The sequence below is a fragment of the Rhipicephalus microplus genome, chromosome 2, assembly GCF_043290135.1.
Source record: "Rhipicephalus microplus isolate Deutch F79 chromosome 2, USDA_Rmic, whole genome shotgun sequence".
In the NCBI taxonomy this organism is placed as follows: domain Eukaryota; kingdom Metazoa; phylum Arthropoda; class Arachnida; order Ixodida; family Ixodidae; genus Rhipicephalus; species Rhipicephalus microplus.
Window position 1 is genome coordinate 163,172,566 of NC_134701.1, and position 22,882 is coordinate 163,195,447.

Sequence of the window (22,882 nt, forward strand, 5' to 3'; positions counted from 1 at the left end):
AACTTTTTAAGGTCGGTATTCGTTATTTTGAAGTGTTGTGGAAATACAAGGGGGATAAAATTTGATACGTTGTTCTGGAAATATTTGGTATTCTGAAATTCATAGCAATAAAATACTTTTACATTAGACCAATGGACATTTGGAGGGTGTAGTGTGTGGCGTATTCTGAAGGAGTACGGCCACTAGCATGGGTTCTGTCTTAGCAAGCCGCAGGGCCGCGTTCGGACAGCCAAGGCGCCGAGCGCAGTGTTGCAAGTACAGAGTACTGATTTCAAACAAGTCACAACACTGAATTGCCTGCGACAACACCAAAAACGCAGTGCAGCCCCCGTTGAAAAAGGCGCCGGAAAAACAAACGAGTCTTATCCACGGCACGGGCGAAAAGTACAACACAAAGGGTGCCGCGAGCACGTCTCCTTAGGAATTCACTTTGACATGCCGCTTAGGGAAATGGGCCCTCGCGACTATGCTGCGCTGCTCTCACGATCTGTGACTGCTAGGCCCGATCACTTGAGTGACGACTAACTCCGCTCGTGTCGGCTTCGAGAAGTATGGGTCTGTGTAGTACGACCATGCGCAAGAATACCGCACGACTCTTCGGCCTAGCGTTTGAAAGGAGCAACAAAAGGTAAGCATTCGCCGGGGGGCGCAAGGCACCGTTGACGAGTCCGAGCGAGCTCTAAACTAAGGGAGCCAACGGACGAAAAAAGAATGTGTGCTCACCCTTTGGCTGTGCCTAGAAATCTCTGACTGACTCCCGACGCACGCGCGCGATACATCTTGAGAGACTTGAGCGCTGCGCCACGGTCTACTTCTGGGTGAGATGGGTGAACATCACTCCCGCTTCCCCAGTGCCAACGGACCCGGAGGAGGGGAGAGTCTTGTTAGGACATGAGAATGGGGACAAAGCACGTGCAGTGGTGGCGGGCTAGCCTCAATTCCCACAAGAGGGATTTTTGAAAAAATCGTTAATCTGAGGTTCGCTGTAACGAGATTTGACTGTAGTTGAAGTTAAGCACTTGTGTCTCTTCTCTCATGTTCTCGTGTGGAAGTTTCATGCTTCCTGCCAAGATTGGTTCATACCAACTTGCCCGATATAATTGTTTATTAAGTCCTTTTTTTTACTGAGACTTATCGGGCCTTGTGAACACTTTGATTAGTGTTATGCAATGCTTTGGGTGAAAGCTGTACAGGAAAGAAAATTTAACGAGGCTCGCACCTATGATTAAGGGCTTTCTTACTACTTTGCTTATGAAAATGCTTCCAGCTGGTAGTAAGGACATTCAGCCAATCGCACATGAATCATGGGCTGAGTTGGTGGCATGGGAACAATATTTCCTCCTCTTTTCCCTATGTCTTGAATGCCTGAATTATTAAACTGCCGAAGAAATGAAAATTGTTTATCACTTTCTAGCTTTAAATAGCAAGTTTTAAATGATTCCGCAGTTCAATGATCTAAAATGCACCTTTAATGCATACTTTTATGTATGAAGGATGTGCCTCAGAATTCTGCGACATGTCGTGTGCCACATCCTGAACGCATACGCACCAAATAAACAAAATTATTGAAGATAGAACTTGCATCAGCCAGGTGAGAAAGTACGAAGTGAGCGCTCTTGCACGCGCTTCGTACTATCCGCCATCAGCTACAAAACAATTGGTTCTGGCATAAAATAGCTTACACAAGATAGCGCTAAATTTTTCATGCTGAAAGCTACGTTCCCCGTGAGTACTTCACAGCCGGCATTAAAGGCAGCACGCATTTCTTGACTTGCTTGCGCGAAGTGTTTCGGTACGTCACGAATTCGCGACACTGTGCGGTAAGGGCTTAAAAGGGAGCATAGACATTGCTTCGTAGCATCCGGCCTTCTCAGCTGCTTTCGGATGACAAGGAGACACAATTTTTCATCTGTCATCAGAGTTGGAATAGAGCTATGAAGACATGTCTCCTCATATATTTATGATAATTAACTATTTGACATGTTGCACACTGCCGCGACGCCCCTTTCAGTCGCCCTGTGAAAAATGAGAACAAAAAAAAATTGTGTTACAAATAAAAAATCTAGCAATGTAATGCCCTCAATCAGACGTCTTAGAATGTATAGCGCTGTCAACGAGTTTCCTGTTATGTTTTTAAGGGGATAAAGCTCTGTACAAGACCAGAAGGAGAAATGTATTGTAAATAAAGATAACCATAAAGATACGTTCATGAAATTTCTACAGTAGCAATAAAAAAAAAACATTTTGAACAAGTGTGCTAATCTTCATGAAAATCCATAAAGAAATGAGAAAGCTGGTACCGAAAGCCACGTCCCCCATTATTAAGAGTGTTGTTTGAAAATACAGCTGCATTTAAGGCACTTTTCAAGTGTGCAGTTACCGTGCTCTGAAACAAACTCAAGATGTGAAGATAGTTGGAAGAAATGCACAAATAGTAAATTTCAGGTTCTAAGTGAATGGTGGTTTTGGTCGAGTAATTTCAAATTGAATTGGATGGCATGCTTTACTTATTATGCATATTTGCCGTGACCCTACTGATCTGCGCAACAAGGCATGTACGAATGTTGATCTATTTCATTTGCAATACTTCAAGTTTACAAGCCTGTATAACGAGCTTTTAAACTTACAATATTATTAATCGGTGGTGGGGTACTATAATAATTTAACCTTGAACTGGGGCTTTGAGGCAATGCAGATTTCGCCTGTACAAGAGAAGGGAGGTGCATGCGGATTAATGTGCGTTCATTTCAAATACTTTGCAATTTCAAATAATTTAAATTTATGTGTAAGCAAATTCGAATACTGTAATATTCGTTCAATTATTTCAAGTGCTCAAGTATTTGCACATGCTTAGTAGCTGGCACTTGTACTATATGGCGTTGATAAAGGGCACTTGGAGGAGGTCAGCCTCTCCTGATTGTCACCTTTTTGCATTGAAACGACAGCGAAGTTTAATAAAGCAAGAAAAAATATATATATAAAAGAGTGGTTTCACATTAAGGCAAAGAATCATTAAGAACAGTATGAAGATCAAGAAATACAGTGAAGAAGTTTCAGGAAGCTGACGTAATAGGTGTTGCCAATGACATTGTCAGTTATTTTGCATATCTTATTGGCGCACAAGGTGATATTAAAGGAATTCATCAGTGTTTATCATCTACAGATGAAATATTCGATTTAGTTTGGCACTTGCTGTCTTCTCCACTGAAATCACTTTATGTGCCACGGTTTGGTTTGCACACTCTGCTATGACAGAAGTGCAAGCCAGGCACACTTCATTGGTTCTTGCAGAGTAAGTTGGGTGCAGCGTGGCTGTGTGGCTGCTTGGCTTTGTTGCGGCTGCAAAATCAAGCACTTCGTACATCCCTGTGGAGCTTCCAACATCTATTGCAAATGCACCTGGAGGGGGTCTGTAATTTCACTCGCATTAAAAACAAAATATTCATTTTTTTCCACTACTGTCACCCTGATCGGCTATGACAGTGTAGGGAATTGAGTGAAATGTGACTGATTTTTTCCATCTCATTAATTTGGGGGGGGGGGGGCTGTTCTTGTAGCAGGATTAATTTCAGTGTTGCTTCTCTCTTTTTTTTTTCTCAGGTGGAATATCTCCACTCCCTTGTACAAAAGATGGCAGCCGAAATAGTTCACAACAGGTACTCTCCTATTTTGTTTTCCATACCTTGCATGTATCTGCTCAATACTACTGAGCCAATCTACAGTGCTCATTGTACTTCTTTCGTTGATAATGTAGCTTATATATTGTCCTCTGTCTGAATACAATGTACATATTTACTAAAAGGTGGTAACTGTATTCTGGTCTGTTTTAATTGTTTACCTATTGCTTATTAGTTTCCTCTTAGGCATCTTCCTCGACAAAACAATGTTGCCAGCATTACACATGTATTTAGTGCTTTTTGTGCTATAGCTTTACTCTTTTTTTTTTTTTTTAGAGTCTCAACAAAACCTCTGCACTATAAGAGAAACGGCATTACAGTGCGCTTCCAGGTTTGAATGCAGTCGAACCCATTTATAACGAACTCAAGAGTGCCGCGATAAGGGGTTGTTAGATCAATACCGTATAAACGCGTGTAAGGGCCGCACTTTTTTTTCAGGAAGTGAGGGCTAATTTTCAGGTTGCGGCCCATACACGTACTTTTTTTTTTGGTGAACTAAAAACAACGTACCAGTTAGTGAACGAAGAGCGTTTATTGCAGTATGCCGCGTGTGCGCTTAATCGTCGTCACTCGACGAGTCCTCTAACTCGGAGTCCGAGATAGTGTGTTGCGGAGCACCATCATTCCACAAACAGTCATCTTCGGTGCCATCCAGGCTGTTGGATATCCCAGTGACCTTAAAACTTCGGGACACAATGTCCGTCGACACCGAGCTCCACGCCGACAATACCCAACCGAGAACAGTAGCAAGCGGTGCCCTCTTCAGCCGTCCGGTCGGCGTCTGCTCATGGTTGCCGGTTGCCATCCATTCCGTGTAGAGTCTTCGGAATTCAACTTTGAATGGTCGATTCACTCTCACATCCAATGGTTGCAACATTCCTGTGAGGCCGCCTGGAATCATGGCCATGTCTGTGCCGACACGGCGCAGCTGCTCCTTCATCTTATCGGTAAGGTGGCCGCGGAAACTATCCAATACTTAAAGTGAATGTTTGGCCAACAAAGCTCCTGGTCTGTTCTGCCAAACACTTTTCACCCAGTCTAGCACCAAATCATCGTTCATCCATCCCTTCTCTTGGGCTCTAACTATGATGCCCTTGGGGAAAACTTCGTTGGGAATTCTTTTCCTTTTCAAAACAGCGTACGGGAGTAGCTTCCGCCCGTCCGCGGTCACACAAAGCATCACAGTGCAGTGTTGGCGCTCAGCGCCGGTGGTCCGCACGGCGACACTCTCCTTGCCTTTCACTTCGACTGCGTAGTTCTCGGGAGAGTCAAACCACACAGGAGTTTGATCAGCGTTCGCTATTTGCGACAACAAATAACTGTGCTGATGGCGCAGTCTGATGACATGCTTGTGAAAACTAAGCACCTTGTCGGTGCCGTTGTCAGATAGGAAGGAGACGCGGCGCCGAAACGCTTTGTCCCAGAGTCACACTTAACTCATCAACCCATCATCATCCTACGTCTGTCCCGGCACCGCCTCCTTCCAGGGTTGTGTGGGGGGACGATTTGCCGGTATAGTCTTCTGGCAGCCGCTGGCACAGCGTGGTCCTTCGCCGAAAAGAGAGTCCCTTTTTTTTTCAGAAACCTTCGCACCCAGCCAGCACTTGCCTTGAAATCCCCGGCCGGTATATTTTTCGCACGTGCCAAGGCTAGTGCCTTCATGCACAGCATGTCTGTAGTGAGCGCAAAACCATCGTTCCGCACCTCAGTCACATAGCGGAGCAACTCCTCTTCCAAATCAGGATACTTGCACTGTTTTCCTCGGAAAGCGCGCTTTTTGATGTTGGTGTTCTGCAAGGCTTTCTTCTGGGCGCACCAACGTCGAACACACTTCTCGTCAACATCGAATTTTTTGCCGGCGGCCCGTTTCCCGTGCTCGAGGGCAAACTTGATCACCTTAAACTTATAGCCAGCTGTATAGCTATTCAGCTGCTTGCCCATCGTGCCAAAACGTAAACGTCCCGCAGAAAACTAGCTAGACTCCCAGAGTCATTCAACGGTGCGCAAAACTCGAGCACATGGCAGGCTGAACAGCACAATGACCGAACAACGCACAAATACCAAAGTTGGTGATGCTAATGCCGATATGGATAGCGCGTTTGTATAGAAGTGTCAGAAGTTAAAGATAAAATCCCGCTTTAACGTTTAGTTGGCGGGTGTATGAACACTACTGAAAAAAGTTAAAATTTTTAGCCAACTTTATGAACATATTAGCATGAAGAAAACCAGCAAATTATTCTAATGCTGTACTGTATGGTGATGATGAGAATCACGTTCTCTAGCGCCATCTACTGATAACGCCTAGTAGCTCACACACGCGCGCGCATTTTGAATACGCATGGGTCAAGGAAAGTGCGGATGCGGCCCTTACACACAACTTTTTTTTTAATATGTGCTTCTTAAAAACGGGATGCGACCCTTACACGGGTGCGGCCCATACACGCGTGTATACGGTAGTACATTGCATATGGATTCACCCTTAAAGACATGCACTTTGTGATTGAACCATTTTTTTTGTGTATATTTATTAAAAAGTGTTAACGGCTTCGGTGACAGGTTAGGCCTTTTTGCGTGTTAAACAACTCCAAGTCTGTGCTCACGAGTGAATTAAACCACGTTCGCTACGAACTCGCGCCGTTCCATTGAAGTGCGGTACCGCAATCAATCATCCCTGAATAGTTGCAGGCAGGTTGCTTACTCGACTTTCGCCATCGCGTGCCGGGGTGTTTGCAGTCTAATGTATGCACACGTTCGTGCAGTCTTCACACATGCTTCACCCCGTGTGGAGCTCTGGAGCGGCTAGCAGCGTGTTCAATCAACTCGACGATGACACACATTTTGCCAGCAACCTTGCGTGACGCTGTGGCAATGTCACGTGCTTGTACTGCCGTCACTACGCGCAATTTAAACATGCGCAGCAAAGCACATTTCTGCAGATGACTATGGTAAGGTTGTTGGCAGTGAGCCACAATGGCGTGTTCATCACTATCGGCCACCTCGCCTTCGCGATCTATATATGCTTACCGCAAGCGTGCGGTAGTCGTATCACTGATAAACCAGTCATAGCCATTAGCGAAAGGCAAAACACCTTTTGTGGCATCTTGTGGCATCGGCTAGTTGAGCATCACAGGGAATTTTTAAATGACCAAAAGTTATTATTTCTTGATTTTATGGCTTATTGTTTTCGAAGTCATTGTTTCGTTAGTCGGCAACAGTCATAGCTGCAGAAAAGGACGTCATAAAAGTTTGCCGTGAGGAAACTGATCGCCATTCTTCATGCTGCCTCCTTTTTTTTTCTTCCATTACTGCCTTTCTGCTGGTGAAGAAATGCCAGGAAAGTGAGCGACCTTGCTTGCAGTGTCAAAAATCTGCTTGCGGTGCTCGTCACGGTCCGCGATATCTTCGTTGCAAGTAAACTGCAGTGGGGGGCACTATGCACGCGTGAGCACGCACCTCTCGTGTACTTTAGAATGCCTTTTTTTGTTTTTTTTTCACTTTGTATGTGCAATATTTTTATCGCGACCACATCGGAAATGTTTATTGTAACAGTGGGAGGCCTTGAAAAATGTTCGCTATATGTGGACACGGTTTCTATGGGTAACATAGGGAAAATCGTGTAAGTGCATCGAAATATGGTCGTTGAAACTGATAGATCATTATATCTGGGATCGTTATAAGGGGTTCGACTGTAATTTATAGACTTGTGCGAATATTCGAACGCTTCGAAAATTTAAACGAATAGTAGAGTATTCAAATTCGCTTTGATTCGAATTTAAATTATTGAAAATTTCGAAGTGTTTGCAATGAACGAATATTAATCCGCATGTATATTAATCCGCATGTAACCGCCTGTAGAAGTGGTTTCACTGCAATGTAGGGTTGCTAAGTCGTGAAAGCACCTATACAGGGCAAATTCGCTCCGCCGCAAAGCCCTTTTTCAAATTTAAAGGGGCCCTGCAACACTTATTGAACATGGTCAGAAAACGCTGCCGATCAGAAGTCGAGGCTACCGAGAACATGCAAGGCAAATATTATAGCACAGCACGGGGCCTGCAATTCACAATAAATTTTAAAATTTAGCGAAAAGTTGCCCTCTTCTCTCGGCAAAGGATACTAAAAGCTCAAAAATCACTTGTCAAAGCCACTGGCTGACTTGAGCATGACATGCTCGGTGGTTATTGGGACCATTGCTTGTCCACGTGTACATGCGCCATCGCACTGAAAGGCCGCGTATTCGAAGAAAAAGTAGAAAAGTGAGAAAAAGTGCTCAGGGTCCCAAGGCATGCATGACGTTTTTCCTTTCCTTGTACCATCATTCCCTGCTTAGCTTTCAGCTCTTTCATCGTGACAAAAAGAAAGAATGCAATTGCAGCGTGTGACAAATCTTTGGAATTCCGCTCGTACTGGACTGATTCTAAAAAATTTTGCGTTGGTGAACTTGTGACACAATAAGCTTCTTTAGTGGCTTCGTGGCTACTTGAAAAAGTGTTGCAGGGCACCTTTAAATGAACATGTTACCCTCAAGTCAATTCATCGTTATATTACACTTTAAAGCTTGGTATGACAGCTTACATGCTTTATGTATAATAAATTTTAAAATGGTACTTATTTTACAAATTATCACCAGCATCGTAATGAAACTCAATTTGCACTACCACTCAAGGTTTTTTCGACAAAAAAAAAAAAAAAGACATTTGCTTAGAGCACTGGTGGAGGTGTTGCTCCAATTGCTCCAAACCTGCTCCAAAATGGTGTTGGCAAACTAAAGAGAATGAAGCTGAACCTTGAGACCATCCCGTTATTCTAAACAAAACCAAGAGCAGGCTGTACGCACTATCATCCTAGTGTGCTACTGAGTGGCGTAAATAAAATTACAAGGGGTGACACATATCAGGCCGTGGTGGCCATTTTTTAATATGAGTTGTATCTTTATTTCATATAAGAATTAAATCATGCTTTCAAATAAAATTAAAAAAAAAACGAGCACGGGGTCCGAACTCGAGTAATTGCATTGTTCTATTCGGTCTGTTTTTTTTTTTTTTTTTCACCATTTTGCAATTTCTATAGTTCACACAATTGAGGGGAATTTAACACAGGTATGCAGTAAAAAAAAATAGAAAGTCTATTAAATAGTTTTAGACAGTTCATTGCGCTATACTTAACTGTTAACTCTATTGTGTCGCGTGCTGAAGCTGAATCTCAATAGGGACACTTGCAAGGGCTGTCCACCTCCACCTGAACACAATAAAAGTCTGGACTCCTTTGACCCCCCCCCCCCCCCATGATTTATGCCAATGATGCTACTATACTGCTTGTATACTGGCTGCATACTAGCATACAGCATGTTTAATAATAAATATATATACTTATTGCATGCTTAATTGATATTGTAGCCTTCAGGAGTCGTTAGGAACATGCATCTGCTCCGAAAACATTATATAGCAACCCTAAGCTATAGCATCCTAAGCTGTAGTATTTTTTTCTGCTCCGAAGACACTTCAGGCTGCTCCAAAGCATCATTTTTTTGCTCCAGAATCTGCTCCAAAAAGCAAAATCTCGCTTCCATCACTGTTAGAGCCCCTATTTCAATTGAAAGAAAAACATTGTGCAGGTTAGTTAGGTCGTGATAAATATTCCCATCGTTGTTTTATATGTGATACATACCATTTGGATACGATTCAACATTATTCAAACGAAATCACTATTCGTTTCGTATTCGCTTCGAACCTAAAATTCAATATTCGCACAAGCCTAGTATTAAAGTATCAGCGACTAAAATGTAACTTTTTGTTGCAAGGAAGCTATCAATCACAGTGTTACTGTTAATCAAATACATGACATTGGCTGGTTTTGTTTACGGGCTTCAAAATCTCAAGGCGGTGCAGTGGCTACCCATTAAACGTTGCTTTATAAGGTGATTGTAAACCGAGGGTCGCTGATGCGAAAAATTTGTCCAGTTTCCCAATTTTTTCATGAAGGTTTTTTTTTATATATACTATGTTTAAGCTTGAAAAGGAACCATTTACATGCCGATTTTCACTTATCTTATTTCTTCACCAAGTTGATTTGGTGCATGTGTATGCAACATCTAAGAATACGAAAGTCGAAGACAGTGAACGTGAACTGCCGACTGCTTGCTTTAAAAATGTGGCCGTTACACAGACTGCTCCATGTACAATTTTGCTTATTCTGCATGTCGAAACTCAAATGAAATCAGTCAGCGTTGAATGTGTCATTTCTATACAAGGCACGGCAGACAAGCAAGCCTTCATACATTGGCGAATGTGCATAAACATTTTCAACTCTACATTGCTCAACATTGTAACGTTTTAATTTGCAGACTACTCCTTATCTTCTCAACCTTGTCGCATACATACCCATTGTTTTGCCGTCGCCTCTTACCACTCGCCAAATTCTCATGTGCCTATGCTTGCATGAGATTGTGTGGGCTTTCCAAGTGTCCTAGCACTCTCTTTTCTGATTTCTTTGCCTGCTTTTTCTTCTCCTCGCAGATCTTCGAAATTTTGTGAATACAGTAGGTTCGCAATGCACTCTTTCTTTCTTTTTTGTATTGCTTTAGTAACGCACCCCTCGTATGCTTGTCACTGGGTTTGCAATGAAATTGCTACTGCTACCACCTTAACTGTGCTTCTTTGCAGTCAGCGTTTCTGGAGATGCAAACACAGCAGACTCCCATTATTAATCGACAAACATGCAAACAGGGAAGCTTGTATCCTCAAGGTTGGTTTGGATGTAGGAACACTAAACTTTTGACAGGCTAAGCAGCGCCCTGCAATTGGTCTGTTTGTTACGGAATTATCGCTTTTAAAGAGGCCGTCCTTTAAAAGACCTATTTTTAACTGTGTCAACATGACAAAACACAACGGTGCATGCAGCACATGTTCATCGTGAAATGCGTAGTCACGCAAGGCGTTGACTTTCTGTAGGAGGCAGTGCGAAACTTCTAAAATGCAATCGACTTTCGTTAATTCAAAGAATTTTGTTTGAAATATTAAGAAGTTTGAATTATCAGAAGCTCTCAGATAGATGACTCTGGTTGAGGTCACAACACATAATGATTAGGCATTAATTTTATCAGATTAAAAAATTTTTTTAAGCGAAACCCCAACTGTGCGCAATGAACAAAAAGCAGAGGTGTAAGGTCCACAAGTTCATCGACCGTTTACTGCTGATCAGGCTTCTTAAAAAAATCGTGAATTGCCAACTGCTTCTTTGCTATATGTGACTTCAGCACAAAGCTCTCTATACCAGTTGAGAAGCATCACGGTTTACCATGCATGTGCGTTCTTTCAAACATTTGTTTACTAGCAAAGCCTTTTTCCTTGAAGGCCTGAGGTGCCTATTTTTCATTTTTAGACTGTTATGATTATATAAGCATGCAAATTTTTCATTAAATATTAATTGAAAAGTGGCAGATATTTTTTTGCATGGGGGGGGAACTGCAAAAAGTATGAATGAACTCAATGAAGGAGTTAGAACTGAGAGGCTTTTAAATACATTGAAAAAATACAGGGCCAACCAAAAAATTGAACATTTTGTTTGAATTAACCGAAAGTATGAATTATCAGAGTTTCAATTATCGCAAGTCTTCTGTAATGCTCTCCTGTTGCACAGAAAATCGCTATTTATTTCACTGTATTAGAAACCACATCATCCGGCGCACTGTCAAAAGCACTTCCGCCTCCGTTGGCGCCATCGCAGAGTTTCCATTGTCGGCCTCTGAGTAATTCTCTTACACGGCGTTGTAAGCACCTTGGGAAACATGTTGATGTCCTCTATGACATGAGGCTTGATGGGAACACATTAACGATGATTGCACCGCACTGTTAACACCTACACACATGCATAAAGAAAGTAAATGGGGACGGGAAGCCAGAAGCTGTGACTACTGCTGGGGTGGAGTGATGTCTCACGTGGAAACTGATGGTGTTAATGAGGTAGTACTTTTGGTCTTGTAACTGTTATTGCAAGCTTTTGTTGCAGCCGTTGCCCCGCCGCGGTGGTCTAGTGGCTAAGGTACTCGGCTGCTGACCCGCAGGGCGCGGGTTCGAATCCCGGCTGCGGCGGCTGCATTTCCGATGGAGGCAGAAATGTTGTAGGCCCGTGTGCTCAGATTTGGGTGCACGTTAAAGAACCCCAGGTGGTCTAAATTTCCAGAGCCCTCCACTACGGCGTCTCTCATAATATAGTGGTTTTGGGACGTTAAACCCCACATATCAATCAATTGCAGCCGTTATCTCCGTGGTCACCACACTGCATGCACAGCTGGTAGCTGACATCTAAAACTACGTTCACTTTATTGTACTCACACACTAAATTTCTACGTATCGGTCTCGCAGATTCGCATGAATTTCCTGGGTATATAATACTCACCGACAAATATGCAAGAAAGAAAGTGTCCTTTGCACCCAAAAATACAATAATGTTTTCTGGCTGTTATTTCTTTTGCTTAAAAAAATAAAGATGTGTCACACGCATTGGGTGAAGCCCCGCCATACTAACAGCGGGGTGTGGCAGACTCGCAGGCTTCCACATTACATATAGGCCTGTAAGGCTTGAAAGGCCTCCAAGTGGTACATTTCAGATTTTTTTGTAGGCCATTCGACCCAATCGGGGTTGCACGTGTGGTGATGTTCGGGTCTGACTGACTCATAGAGCAGACAAAGACATTTTATTATAAACAAATTTTGAATTAAAACAAGGCAGTCGCAAGAGCTAACAAAAATTAACTGAGAAAAAAACACAAATACGTTCGATGACAGGAATAGCTGGAAAAAAAAAAATATGCTCTAAACGGACACAGCAAGGGTACAAATAGACACATCGCGAAATCTTATTAAAATAACTGGACATGATAAAAACTGAAAATGACAAAGAGAGGAAAACAAGAAGATCGTGCTCTCGCTTCTGAGCATATTTCATGACGCAGCGCACACAACTGCAGTTATTAACAGCTGGGTATAATAAAATAACATATGGAAAAAAAAATCACTATCAAAAGTCTATACGGACCATGCCAGCTCGTGGTGCACGAAGGGAAGTTGATGGGGGTGCCGTTGTTTGTCTCGCCAGCTTCGTTAGATGACGATGGGGTCCGATGTTACAGCCGACTCAGTTTCGTTGCACGGGACACGCCAGGCTCGTTGCCTACATGACACTCCTGACACCGACGACAGCTCTCTTTGCTGGTTCACTGTCAACTGCCGAAGCAGTCAAACTTTATCAGGGCATCCGCCCCCATGCCCCCCAGAGGTAATTTTCATCCTCGAACTCGTGCAGGCCCCTTTTCGTACAAGTGCAGGGAAGACACGCCGGCACCTTTTCCGGGCTCATAGTCTGTTGCCGGAAGTTTACAACACGAAGGCGCCCTCGAAGGGGTGCACGGTAGAGAATTCCAGGCTTTTGTGCCAAGATAGCATTGATGCCTTGTGTTTTCTATGATTGGCAATTGTCAGCCTTGATAACCTGATCTGAATTGATGTAGCAGAACTTCGTTAATTATTATCTCAAGGAGATAGAAAATTTTTTTTAATAAAAAAAGGGGTGTTAAGTGTAGTGAAAAGAGCCCATCTGCTGATATTATTATTACACAAGGACACAGAGGAAAGATGGAGAGAGCAAGCTGGCAACTGCCACCTGGAGGGGCCTGCTCACTTTTTCGGGAGGAGGGAAGAAACAGAGGGAACAGAGATTAGAGGAAAGAAGATGAGGAATGAAAAAAAAAAATGACGAAGACTTCGACGAGCATGAGTAATAGAAGCATAAAATAAAAAATAATAAAAAAACATCTATAAACTGGTGGCCAGGTTCGTTTGGTTCATAAATGTAAGGAGAGCTCAGTGGGCCTTGTCGCGTCGGGAAACACAGCCGTTCGGAAAAAGGTAGTCACACTTTAGTCCTAGGAATTTATATTCCTTAATTAGCAAAGACCGCTGCTGATAGCGCTTCATGGCCCAAGCCATGTGCCTGGACATGTGTTTTTTGTGGTGTCCCAGCAGGGATGGTTGGTTGTGGAGAAATGAGTGCTGGCCGCTATTTTAAGATTTTTTATTTTGGAGGTGTTTCTCAGTTTTCTTCTAAAAAGAAGGGCTTTTTGCAGCTTCGTACTTTTGGGTAGCCTGTGTGTGTATTGTGTGGATTATTTAGTGTGCCACTCATTGTTTCGAATCACGCCTAATTCTCTTTGCAGCCTGAAAGGTGGGAACACGCAGGACAATCCCAAAGACGGTACTTCAGCAACGCGGCGGAAAAAAGATGACTTGGTGAGTTGTTCGGGCACTGAGTTGTGGCTGCTTTTAATTGCACGTCAAGTGCAACTACACCGCTCAAACACAATGGGGATTTTCTTTTTTATTGTCGAGAAATTACGTGCATAAATGCTCACCTTTCCCAGGACTCTTGCAGGGGCATTTCTCATGCAGTTAATATACCATCAGTAAATATTTAAGTATTGTATATTGCCAATTAGAAATCTGAACTCCCATCTTGCAACCTCTTCTAGGCAAAAAAAGAAAAAGACTGTACACAGCTTTATGCTGTGGTCATAGCACACCAGTAAGTCTTTCAGAAGACGGAGTGATGAAAGAAAACATTTATTTGATTGTGAAACATCGCTTACGACTCGTTGTCGCTTGTAAAAAGGATGCAGCAGTCATGGTCATCGCCATCGTGTGAGCCACTGCAGCTGCTCGCCATTGAAAGGAAGCTGGTAGTACTAAGGTGCCACAAGCAGAAAACGCTGTGTGGACTATGACCTGGTAGGAGCGTAAACCTAGCCAGCGAAAGCAGCGACAACGTCTGGGCCGAGCGTTTCGTGCTTAGCACTGACGATGTGTTTGCCGAGCTTTGCATGACCCACTACTTTTTCATTACAGAGTGTAGACGTCCAGCTGATTTTTTTCAGCATCAGCGAGGAACTGTGGTAGCTTTGTGGCTAAGGTCGTGCTTAGGACGTGGGTTTGATTTCCAGCCACTGCTGCCACATTTTGATAAGGCCACTGTGCAAAAACATATCATATATATGGGTGATTCCAAGCCAACTGTCCCAACCTTTCCGCGCGACCATTTCCGATTAACTTGAAAAAAATTCAGTGCTGTCTACCTAAAGCCAAAAGTGTTTCCCCAAAACATTTTTTGCAAAAAAAAAAAATTTCATTACTGCAAGCCTCATTTAAAAATTTCCGGAAAGCTCGAAACCATAGCTCATAAAACACGTTACCAAAAAGTCCGTTGTTCTTAAATTAGGTCAAGACAAATTTTTACCTTTAGAACAATGATTGGCATTTTACTTAAAGTAAGTTTTATGACCTTTTACGCTTTCGTGGATTTTTTGTGACATCAAATAGGGAGAATCTGGTTCATATTGGGGATTTTTTTTATAGAAAAACAAAATTAGGGGAAATGTGATAGTCAACATTAGCATGTTGCCGGAAGGTTTTACTGAAGACCAAAAATAGTTTCAGACGTATACAGTGCAAAATAAATTGTACAGGTGGCGACATAGTCACAAAAAGTTCATTTCGGCACATCTTCAGCTTTTAATTCAACCATGAGGCAGTCCTACTAAAATAAAGCAGATTTGGCTACTCACTGGCTACTCACTCAGAAATTTTTATCAAATTAATTTTTGTTTTATGCGAGAAAAATATTTTTAATTTGTGTGTTACCGCTCTCAGGGTGAGTACGTGTTTATATAGCCGTAAAAATGCGTCCTAGCAGTAAGTACAAGCTTCACAGATGTGGGGGATCATCTGGACAATGTAATCAGCTTTGTCCCTGTCTATTCAAAGCTAGTATTACCCCTAGTTATTACTTACAAGCTAGTATTACCCCTAGTTACGAGAAACGCGGGACCTACTAGACAGAATTTAGCCACGTGCCGCCATCCAATGGCAGCCTGCGTATAGTATACGTGTACAGTCGAGCCCACATATAACGGCCCCACTTAAAACGAACTTTCGCTTAAAACGAACAATATCCGTGCAACCGTCAAAATATACATTGGTTCAATGGCACAAAATCGCACTTACAACGAACGTCTCCGAGCGCCGCTGTTTTGTTACAGCAAACGGAGTCAGCGGTCTGCCGACTTCCCTGGAAACCAGTTTCGACCACCCATCAGGCATCGGCGAGGTGCCCATACATTTTTATAGTTAAACGCTGACCCTGCCTCCGCGACCCTCTAGTTGCCGCTCTCCCCAACCCATGAAGAAAGGAAAGTTGTTTCCTTCCTCCATGCCCCGACTGCTTTTTGTTATGCACCCCTTTGTCCTTTGTCCCCCCACTACTCTGAGCGCTCCGCATCGCCAGACGAGGTCCGTGTTTTCACATTGTCACCGATCTTTCGAAGACCGGTCAGCCATCTACCTTGTTTTTGATCGCTGGCACTGTCGTTGGCGTCGCCGGTCTGGAGTGACCAGACCATTCACCAACATCGTCGGCCACCGACTGTATCCGATATTCGGCGTCTAGTGCACGCGCGTACGCTACTCCACCAACTCTGATAATTTGCGATTATTTCGTGTTTAAGACTTCTTCTCGCTCACGTCGCCCTCAACTCAGCATGCCTTTCGCGCGCATGCGGAAGCACGAAATCGGCTGTTATTTTGCACGGAACGAATCGTGAAGTATCGGATTGCGAGAACGACGAAACATTGGAGTCAGTGCCTCATGCAGCTTATGCCACGGGTCTCTGCAAACGAGCACCCTGCCGTTTTAAATGAACTCGAGACCGCCGTTATCGCTTCTGCTCTTCTAAACACGTGCATCACAAACTTTTTGGGACAAAAAAAGTTTGCGTTTTCACTCGCAACTTTTTAAAAAGCTGTTTCATTTACTACGAACTTCGGGATACAGCGAACAAATGCCACGTCACGCTCAGGTTTGTTATAAGCGGGCTCGACTGTATATGCTTACGCAGCGCCGGAAAGTGGTACCGATGTGTGCAACACATCACTACCTATATGCTAACATTTAGAAGTAGGAAGATCACGATGAAGCAAAGGATCAATCGAAGGGAAAAAAAAAAGATTAGCTGCTTGGCAACTCATTAACACTTTTGAGCTGGCCCTGCAACACTTTTGAGCATGGTCAGAAAACGCTGCCGATCGCTAGTAGAGGCTCCCGAGAACATGCGAGCCAAATGTTATAGCGCAGCACGCGGCCTGGAATTCACAATAAATTATCACAGCTGAAAATTGCTTTCTCTTCCCTCGACAAATAACGGAAGACGCTCAAAAATTACTCGTAAAATGCCCATCCATCAGCCATTGGCTGATTTGGACATGGCGCGCTTGTTCGTTACAAAAATCACCGCGGGAGGCCGTCACTTGTCCACGCATGCGCTTGTGATCGCACTGAAAAAACCGCATAGTCAAAGAAAAAAAAATATATATAAGTGCTCAAGGTCATGAGCCACTCGTGACGTTTTTTGTTTGCCCCTTCCATCCCTCTCTGATTAGCTTCCAGCACTTTCATCGGGATGAGTGAAGAGAGAATGCGATTGCAGCGTGTGACAAACCTTTGTAACTCCGCTCGTGCTGAACGGATTCTGGAAATTTTTCCGGCGTTGTAGTATGCCAAGCACCCTATTGAAAGTGCCTTATGCCTCTTTTAAAAGTGAAAGAAGCATGTTTAAAACATAATACATTGGAAATAGAAATGTCCTCTAATATGCGATCCGATGTAGCTTGATGCCCTCATGTTGTGGTTGTAATATAACGAAGCTACACCGTGGAAAGACTTGGAAGGCCAAGAAACTGTGCCCTATAACATGCAGTGGGAGACTTCTATAACTGCGTGATGTGTGCAGCTTCTGCAGTGTCGCCTGCCGATTGTACTTTTAAGAATTTAAAACAGTTACGACAATTCTCGTTTCTTTTATTGTCATGCGCACCGCACTTACGCAGTTGTTGATAGAGTTCCAAATCACGTTACCTGCGGATTTACTCAATGCCTGCAACCTCTCGACTGCAAAGCATGCCCTGTTTTCAAGTAAAATAAATGTTCTTGTTTCTGAACTTCGGTGGCACACATTGTCAAATATGTCGGAGGGCAGATGCTGTCCAATACATCACTGAGAAGACGTACCGTTATAATATCTGCCTCTTCATCCGTTGTAGTCATTATAATTAATGATCAATCACCAACTTGCCCAACTCTCAGTCCTATTGAACTTCATTTGATATGGGGTCATGCAAGGAGATGGTATTAGTCATGTCTTGTGAATGTTGCTGTCCTTTTTCTTTCCTTGCGGGGAGCAGCAGTTTATGATGCACGAGGAGATGGATGTGGCGGACAGCTTAGATGACCTGCCGACCCCGCGGCAAACGGCGCGCAACCAGGCTGCTGCGCAGCGTAACCACTTCCTGAGGCAACGCCGGAAACCTCTGGCCATGATTGTCTTCGACACTGAAAAAGAGTCGAAGCTCTACGAGTGAGTGGATCATTTTGTAATTGCAATTTTACTGCAAGTGCCTTTTTTCCAGAATATAAGACGGATATTTTTGAGTGTGCAGCTCTTATGTGCTCGTTTGTGGGCTATGGGACGTCCACTTGTGCAACTGTGCAGCGAAGATGGAATGTAAAAGGAGAATGCTTTCTGTGTCGAGTTTTTGTTGAAAGATTTTCAGATGGTATGAATAAGAGCCCTCTCGGAAACGGTGTGCGAAGCTGACATGGAGCATTGTACAGGTCCGGGAAACTCCGGCATTGTGATAATATAATACCAGACACGGAACATGTTTGATGTGTTTTGGTCAAGGTGTGATATGTAGTAAGCATCCAATCCTTAAAGGAGCAGACTGGTCTTAGATATTTTTTGTTTATTTCTTCAGTGATCTTAATCAAGCTTCACAGGATTATGCAGTTTTTTCTGCTGATTTCAAATATTTAATTAGTTTTCCTGTAACTCATCTTGTTCCTGAGATAACTTAAGTTCAACCTCTATAGTTTAAGGCCGCCATAGAAAAAAAGTGCTTAATTAAAAGTGATATTTAAGTATGCAAGAGTTTTTTGTTTGTAGGCCTTTCTTGATTATTTTATAGCAAAATGAACTATTCATTTTCAAAAGCAGTTGAAATTGTATTACAATTTTGATGAGTAATTAATTAAAAAGGCTTGTGCTCTGAATTCTGCTCCCATTCTTGCATTATACACTCATACAGGTTTCCATTGCAAACAGAATTGTTGTTATACCTGCCCTAGCTGCAGAAATATTGAGACCTCAAAATCGAACAGTCGTAAATTTACTTTTTTGAGAAAAATGGAAAAAACTGAAAGCACACAGCTTTTCAAAAAGCAACAATCATGGTGCGCATGTTTTGCAATCCTCATAAAGATGCTCAGGGGTGCTACAGCTGCGCCAATTGCGCCATTGTGATACAATTTCATTTCTTTGAGCCGCGCTGCGCCAAAACCCTGAAATTTGTTGAAATTGCGCCACGCTGCGCCTAAATGCCCGACTAGCCGCAAAATTTCTCAGCTGCACTAATTTTAGCGGGAAATAAATGCCCTGTTGGTAACCTTTTCAAAACGTTATTCAATCCGATCCTGTTGTCCAGACGCTGTGCGGGCCAACGCCCCTACCAACGATGTATAAACGTTGGTGCGCGCGGGTGCGGGGCACTCGGCAAGTTGTTGCGTTTTGCTGTATTTCTTCCGCTGGCTACAACGCTGCTGGCTGTACATGGACATTCATCATGACCAAAGGTAAGCAACTATTCAAACCGCGTTTCGCGCAAAAAACTTTGTGGGTGTGCCACCGGTTTATTCGAGCGAGTGGAACCTTTTGACGAACGCTGCCGACATAACTAGTAAAATGGAGGCCGGGTCAGCACACCGCCGTTGTTAAAGTAGCAGGGCTCACGTTCACTAATTCGCGTGTCGTAAAATGTTAATACGCACCCGTTCTAAATGTTCTAACGGCTGAATTTCCGAGACAGGTAGATATTTTAGAGAGAGATTTTACCTTTGGCACGAATATGCTGGTAAGCACGGTTACGCGTGACGGCGTTTACGATCAGGCGTGCTAGTGCGGACATCTCTCGCGATAGGCATTTTCAGCTTTCTAGTGAGTGCTTGTGGCGTAGCCTTGTTGGCGCTGCCTTGAACGTGTTGCACGCATTTAGTACGGAGCAACGGAAACGTGATGCTCGCTGCAACCTCCTCCTGCGGAACGACAAGGAGTGCGTAGCACATGCACTACCGGAAGCTGTGTACCCAAGAAAATCGTAGCATTATCCGAGCTTGCGGTCACGGCCGGGCCGGGTACGAATAACACTCGCACAGTGCAGCAAGCGCACGGGCAGTGAATTGTCGTGAGCTTAGTAGGCGACGAGGCTTGGATCCATGCGGCAAAAGGCACCGCGTTTTAATAAAACGATGCTAATTTTCGCACCGTTGTATTTCATATTGCACTTATTGTGCGCGTGCGCTTTCTGTTTTAGATGGCATGAGCTTTTCATGATTATTTTGTTTCTTACAGGGAGAAGCACGAAATTCAGTGCGTCGGTCGTAAACGAAGTGGATTGCAACGGCGATGTTATCAGCAAGTGGTGCAAGCCAGGTGTAAAGGACACGGAGGCTTTTTGCATTCTTTGCAGTGTGTCAATTTCCTGTGCCCAGCGTGGCACTGCTGCTGTCAAGCGGCATGCAAGCCAAAAGAAGCATTTAGAGGCAGCAGCGAAGCGGCGAGACGCAAGTGGTGTGCTGCTAGCTCCCACAACTGTGCAAGCCACGATAGATTTTTCGCAGGGAACGCCTCGTGCCACATTGCAAGATCAAGTGTGTGGGGCGGAAGCCATTTTCGCTATGGCTGTTGTTTCAAAGGACATTCCCTGTGCTTGGGGCACCACTGCTACGGACATTTATAAAAAAATGTTTACTGACAGTGACGTGGCCAAAAAGTTCAACTGCGCAAGGGCCAAGCTTTCTTACGTCATCTCTGATGGGCTGGGGCCCTTCTTCAAATCAAAGCTCGTTGCAGAGTTGTGTCGGCCGAATGTGTTTTTTGCCCTTGTGATGGATGAAACTCCAAAGCCTGAGCAGCGTGTCCAGCAGTTAGATCTACGTGTGCGGTATTTCTCCGAGAGTAGGCAGCAGGTGGTTGTTGAGCACTTGCATTCATGTAACCTTGGCCGGGCCACTGGTGACATAGTCGTGGAGTGCATAGAGGATGCCCTAGCTGAGCTACCGGGGCAAGGCTTACTCTGCTTCTTCAGTGATGGCCCTAACGTCATGAAGAGTGTGAAGTCCAAGTTAAAACAAAGAATTAACCCAAATCTGGTCGACGTGGGAGAGTGCACTCTGCACAAAGTGCACAATGCATTTTCAAAGGGCCTAGATGCATTTTGCTCTGATGTTGAACAAGTTGTCAGAGATGTGTACTACTATTTTAAGCATTCATCTGTGCGTTCTGAGAGCCTAAAAGAACAGCAAGAACTCTTGGGTTTAATTCCTCATGTTTTTCTCCGGCACGTGTCCAACCGCTGGCTGACACTACAGGATTCACTAGGCCGTGTGCTATAACAGTTCACTGCTTTGCAGTCTTTTTTTGTGGAGAAGAGCCACGCTGTGCGCCAACCAAATGCCCAGACTCAGCACAACAGGCTCGCCGCAGCTTTTGCTAGCAAGACTCTGTTTGCTAAAATGTTGTTTCTAAGAAATGTGGCAGAACTTTTTGCTGGGTTTCAGCGCTTGTTTCAAAAGCAGGAGCCACTTCTACTGTCCTTCATGATGAAATCCTGGCACTGGTGCGACGAGTTTTGAGCCGGGTCTTAAGAAGTGAAGTGTATTGCACCAAGACTGCAGAAGAGTTAACAAAACTGAACCTGGACAATGGAGCGTTTTGGAAGGTGCGCCCGAAAGTTGGGATGGACACTGAGAAGGCTATGGAAGGCTGGGACCCTGCAGAAAAAAAACTTTCCACCTTGGGGCTCGTGCATTCTACATTACTTGTGCAAAAGCACTTCTCCAAAAGCTTCCTCTCACAAACAAAGTAATCATGCATGCAAAGTTCCTTGCCTTAAAATGTGAGAATGCTGAACAGGAGGTGCGGTCCTTGCGGTACATTGCCGGGCAGCTGCAGCCTCAGGTCATTTGTGGGGACCAAGTGTCATCGTTGATCGACGAATGGAACATGCTCAAGTGTGATGGGGACAGAGGCACCCTGCACTTGGAATTAAGGGTGGATGTGTACTGGGCCAAGGTGCTTTGCCTGAAGACTACCACCTGAGAACTGAAGTATTCCTTGCTGTCTAAGATTTTCAAAGCACTGCTTTGCTTACCACATGGCAATGCTGATGCTGAAAGAGGTTTCAGCGAAAACAAGAACCTGTTAGATGGAAGAAGCTCGCTGAGCATTGCCAGCATAAATGGCATGCGCTAAGTGAAGAGCTTCCTTCAGCATTATGACGGGGACGCAACTAAGGTGCCACTCAACCCCGACCTGCTGAGGAGTGTGAGGCAAGCACGGGCTAAGTATGCGCAAAGATTGAGCCTCGAGGCAAGCTCGAGCAAACGCAAGGCAACGGAAGATCCTGTCGTAAAGCAGCCCACTCACGAAGCAGCAAAAGCTGCTTTAGAGGACCAAGTGGCAGCCAGCAAGGCATTGCTCACGAGTGCAGAAGAAATAATCAACGCAGGTGTCAAGAAAAAAGACATGAATAAAGTGTCAAGTGGCCATGTACTGTTGGCAAAGGGGAACGCCAGCCTGGACATTGCGCTTAGAAAGCTCAGTAAGCTCGAAGAGATTTCTAAAAAAAGAAAGCATTAATGTGTGGTGTCTAGACTCGTCAAGTTGAATGGTGTCTGAGCTAGTCAAGTTGAGTGATTGAACTTGTCAAGTTGTCATGTCTCTATTAATCAAGTTTTATGAGCTTCTTGCCTTATGCAAGATTACTTGTTTTTGTGTTGTTAATAGGTGTGAAAGCTGTGTGTTATTATGGTTGTGCTAATGTTCTCGGCTGTTTATTTGCTATTTAGGTCATCTTATGGCAAAAAATAAAATTTTTGAAACTGCTCCAAATTTGAAATTTTGTGCTCCAAAATGGAGGTATGTCTTCCCGTAATCTGCTCCAAATTTGGGTTTATCTGCTCCAGAAGCAATGTGTGCCTGCTCCACAAATCGCTCCAATTTCTATTTTGGCTGTAGCACCCCTGGATGCTCATAAATTCGTAGCTGAGCT

The 22,882-nt window shown here is 43.9% G+C and overlaps 1 protein-coding gene and 1 non-coding gene across 4 annotated transcripts in view; both read left to right on the forward strand.

The window, feature by feature from the left end:
• The window catches only part of LOC119170601 (condensin-2 complex subunit H2), a 105,580-nt gene that overhangs the window by 6,785 nt on the left and 75,913 nt on the right, over positions 1-22,882 (forward strand). For all 3 annotated transcript variants that reach the window (XM_037421817.2, XM_037421819.2, XM_037421818.2), the window contains exons 5-7: positions 3,601-3,656; positions 13,888-13,960; positions 17,960-18,132. In XM_037421817.2, the coding sequence (XP_037277714.2) occupies positions 3,601-3,656; positions 13,888-13,960; positions 17,960-18,132 (302 nt within the window). The remainder of the gene's footprint in view (positions 1-3,600; positions 3,657-13,887; positions 13,961-17,959; positions 18,133-22,882) is intronic.
• LOC119174146 (uncharacterized) lies at positions 18,154-22,722 on the forward strand. Its single transcript, XR_012893837.1, has 2 exons — positions 18,154-19,406; positions 20,182-22,722. It is a non-coding gene; the product is annotated as an uncharacterized LOC119174146 (transcript).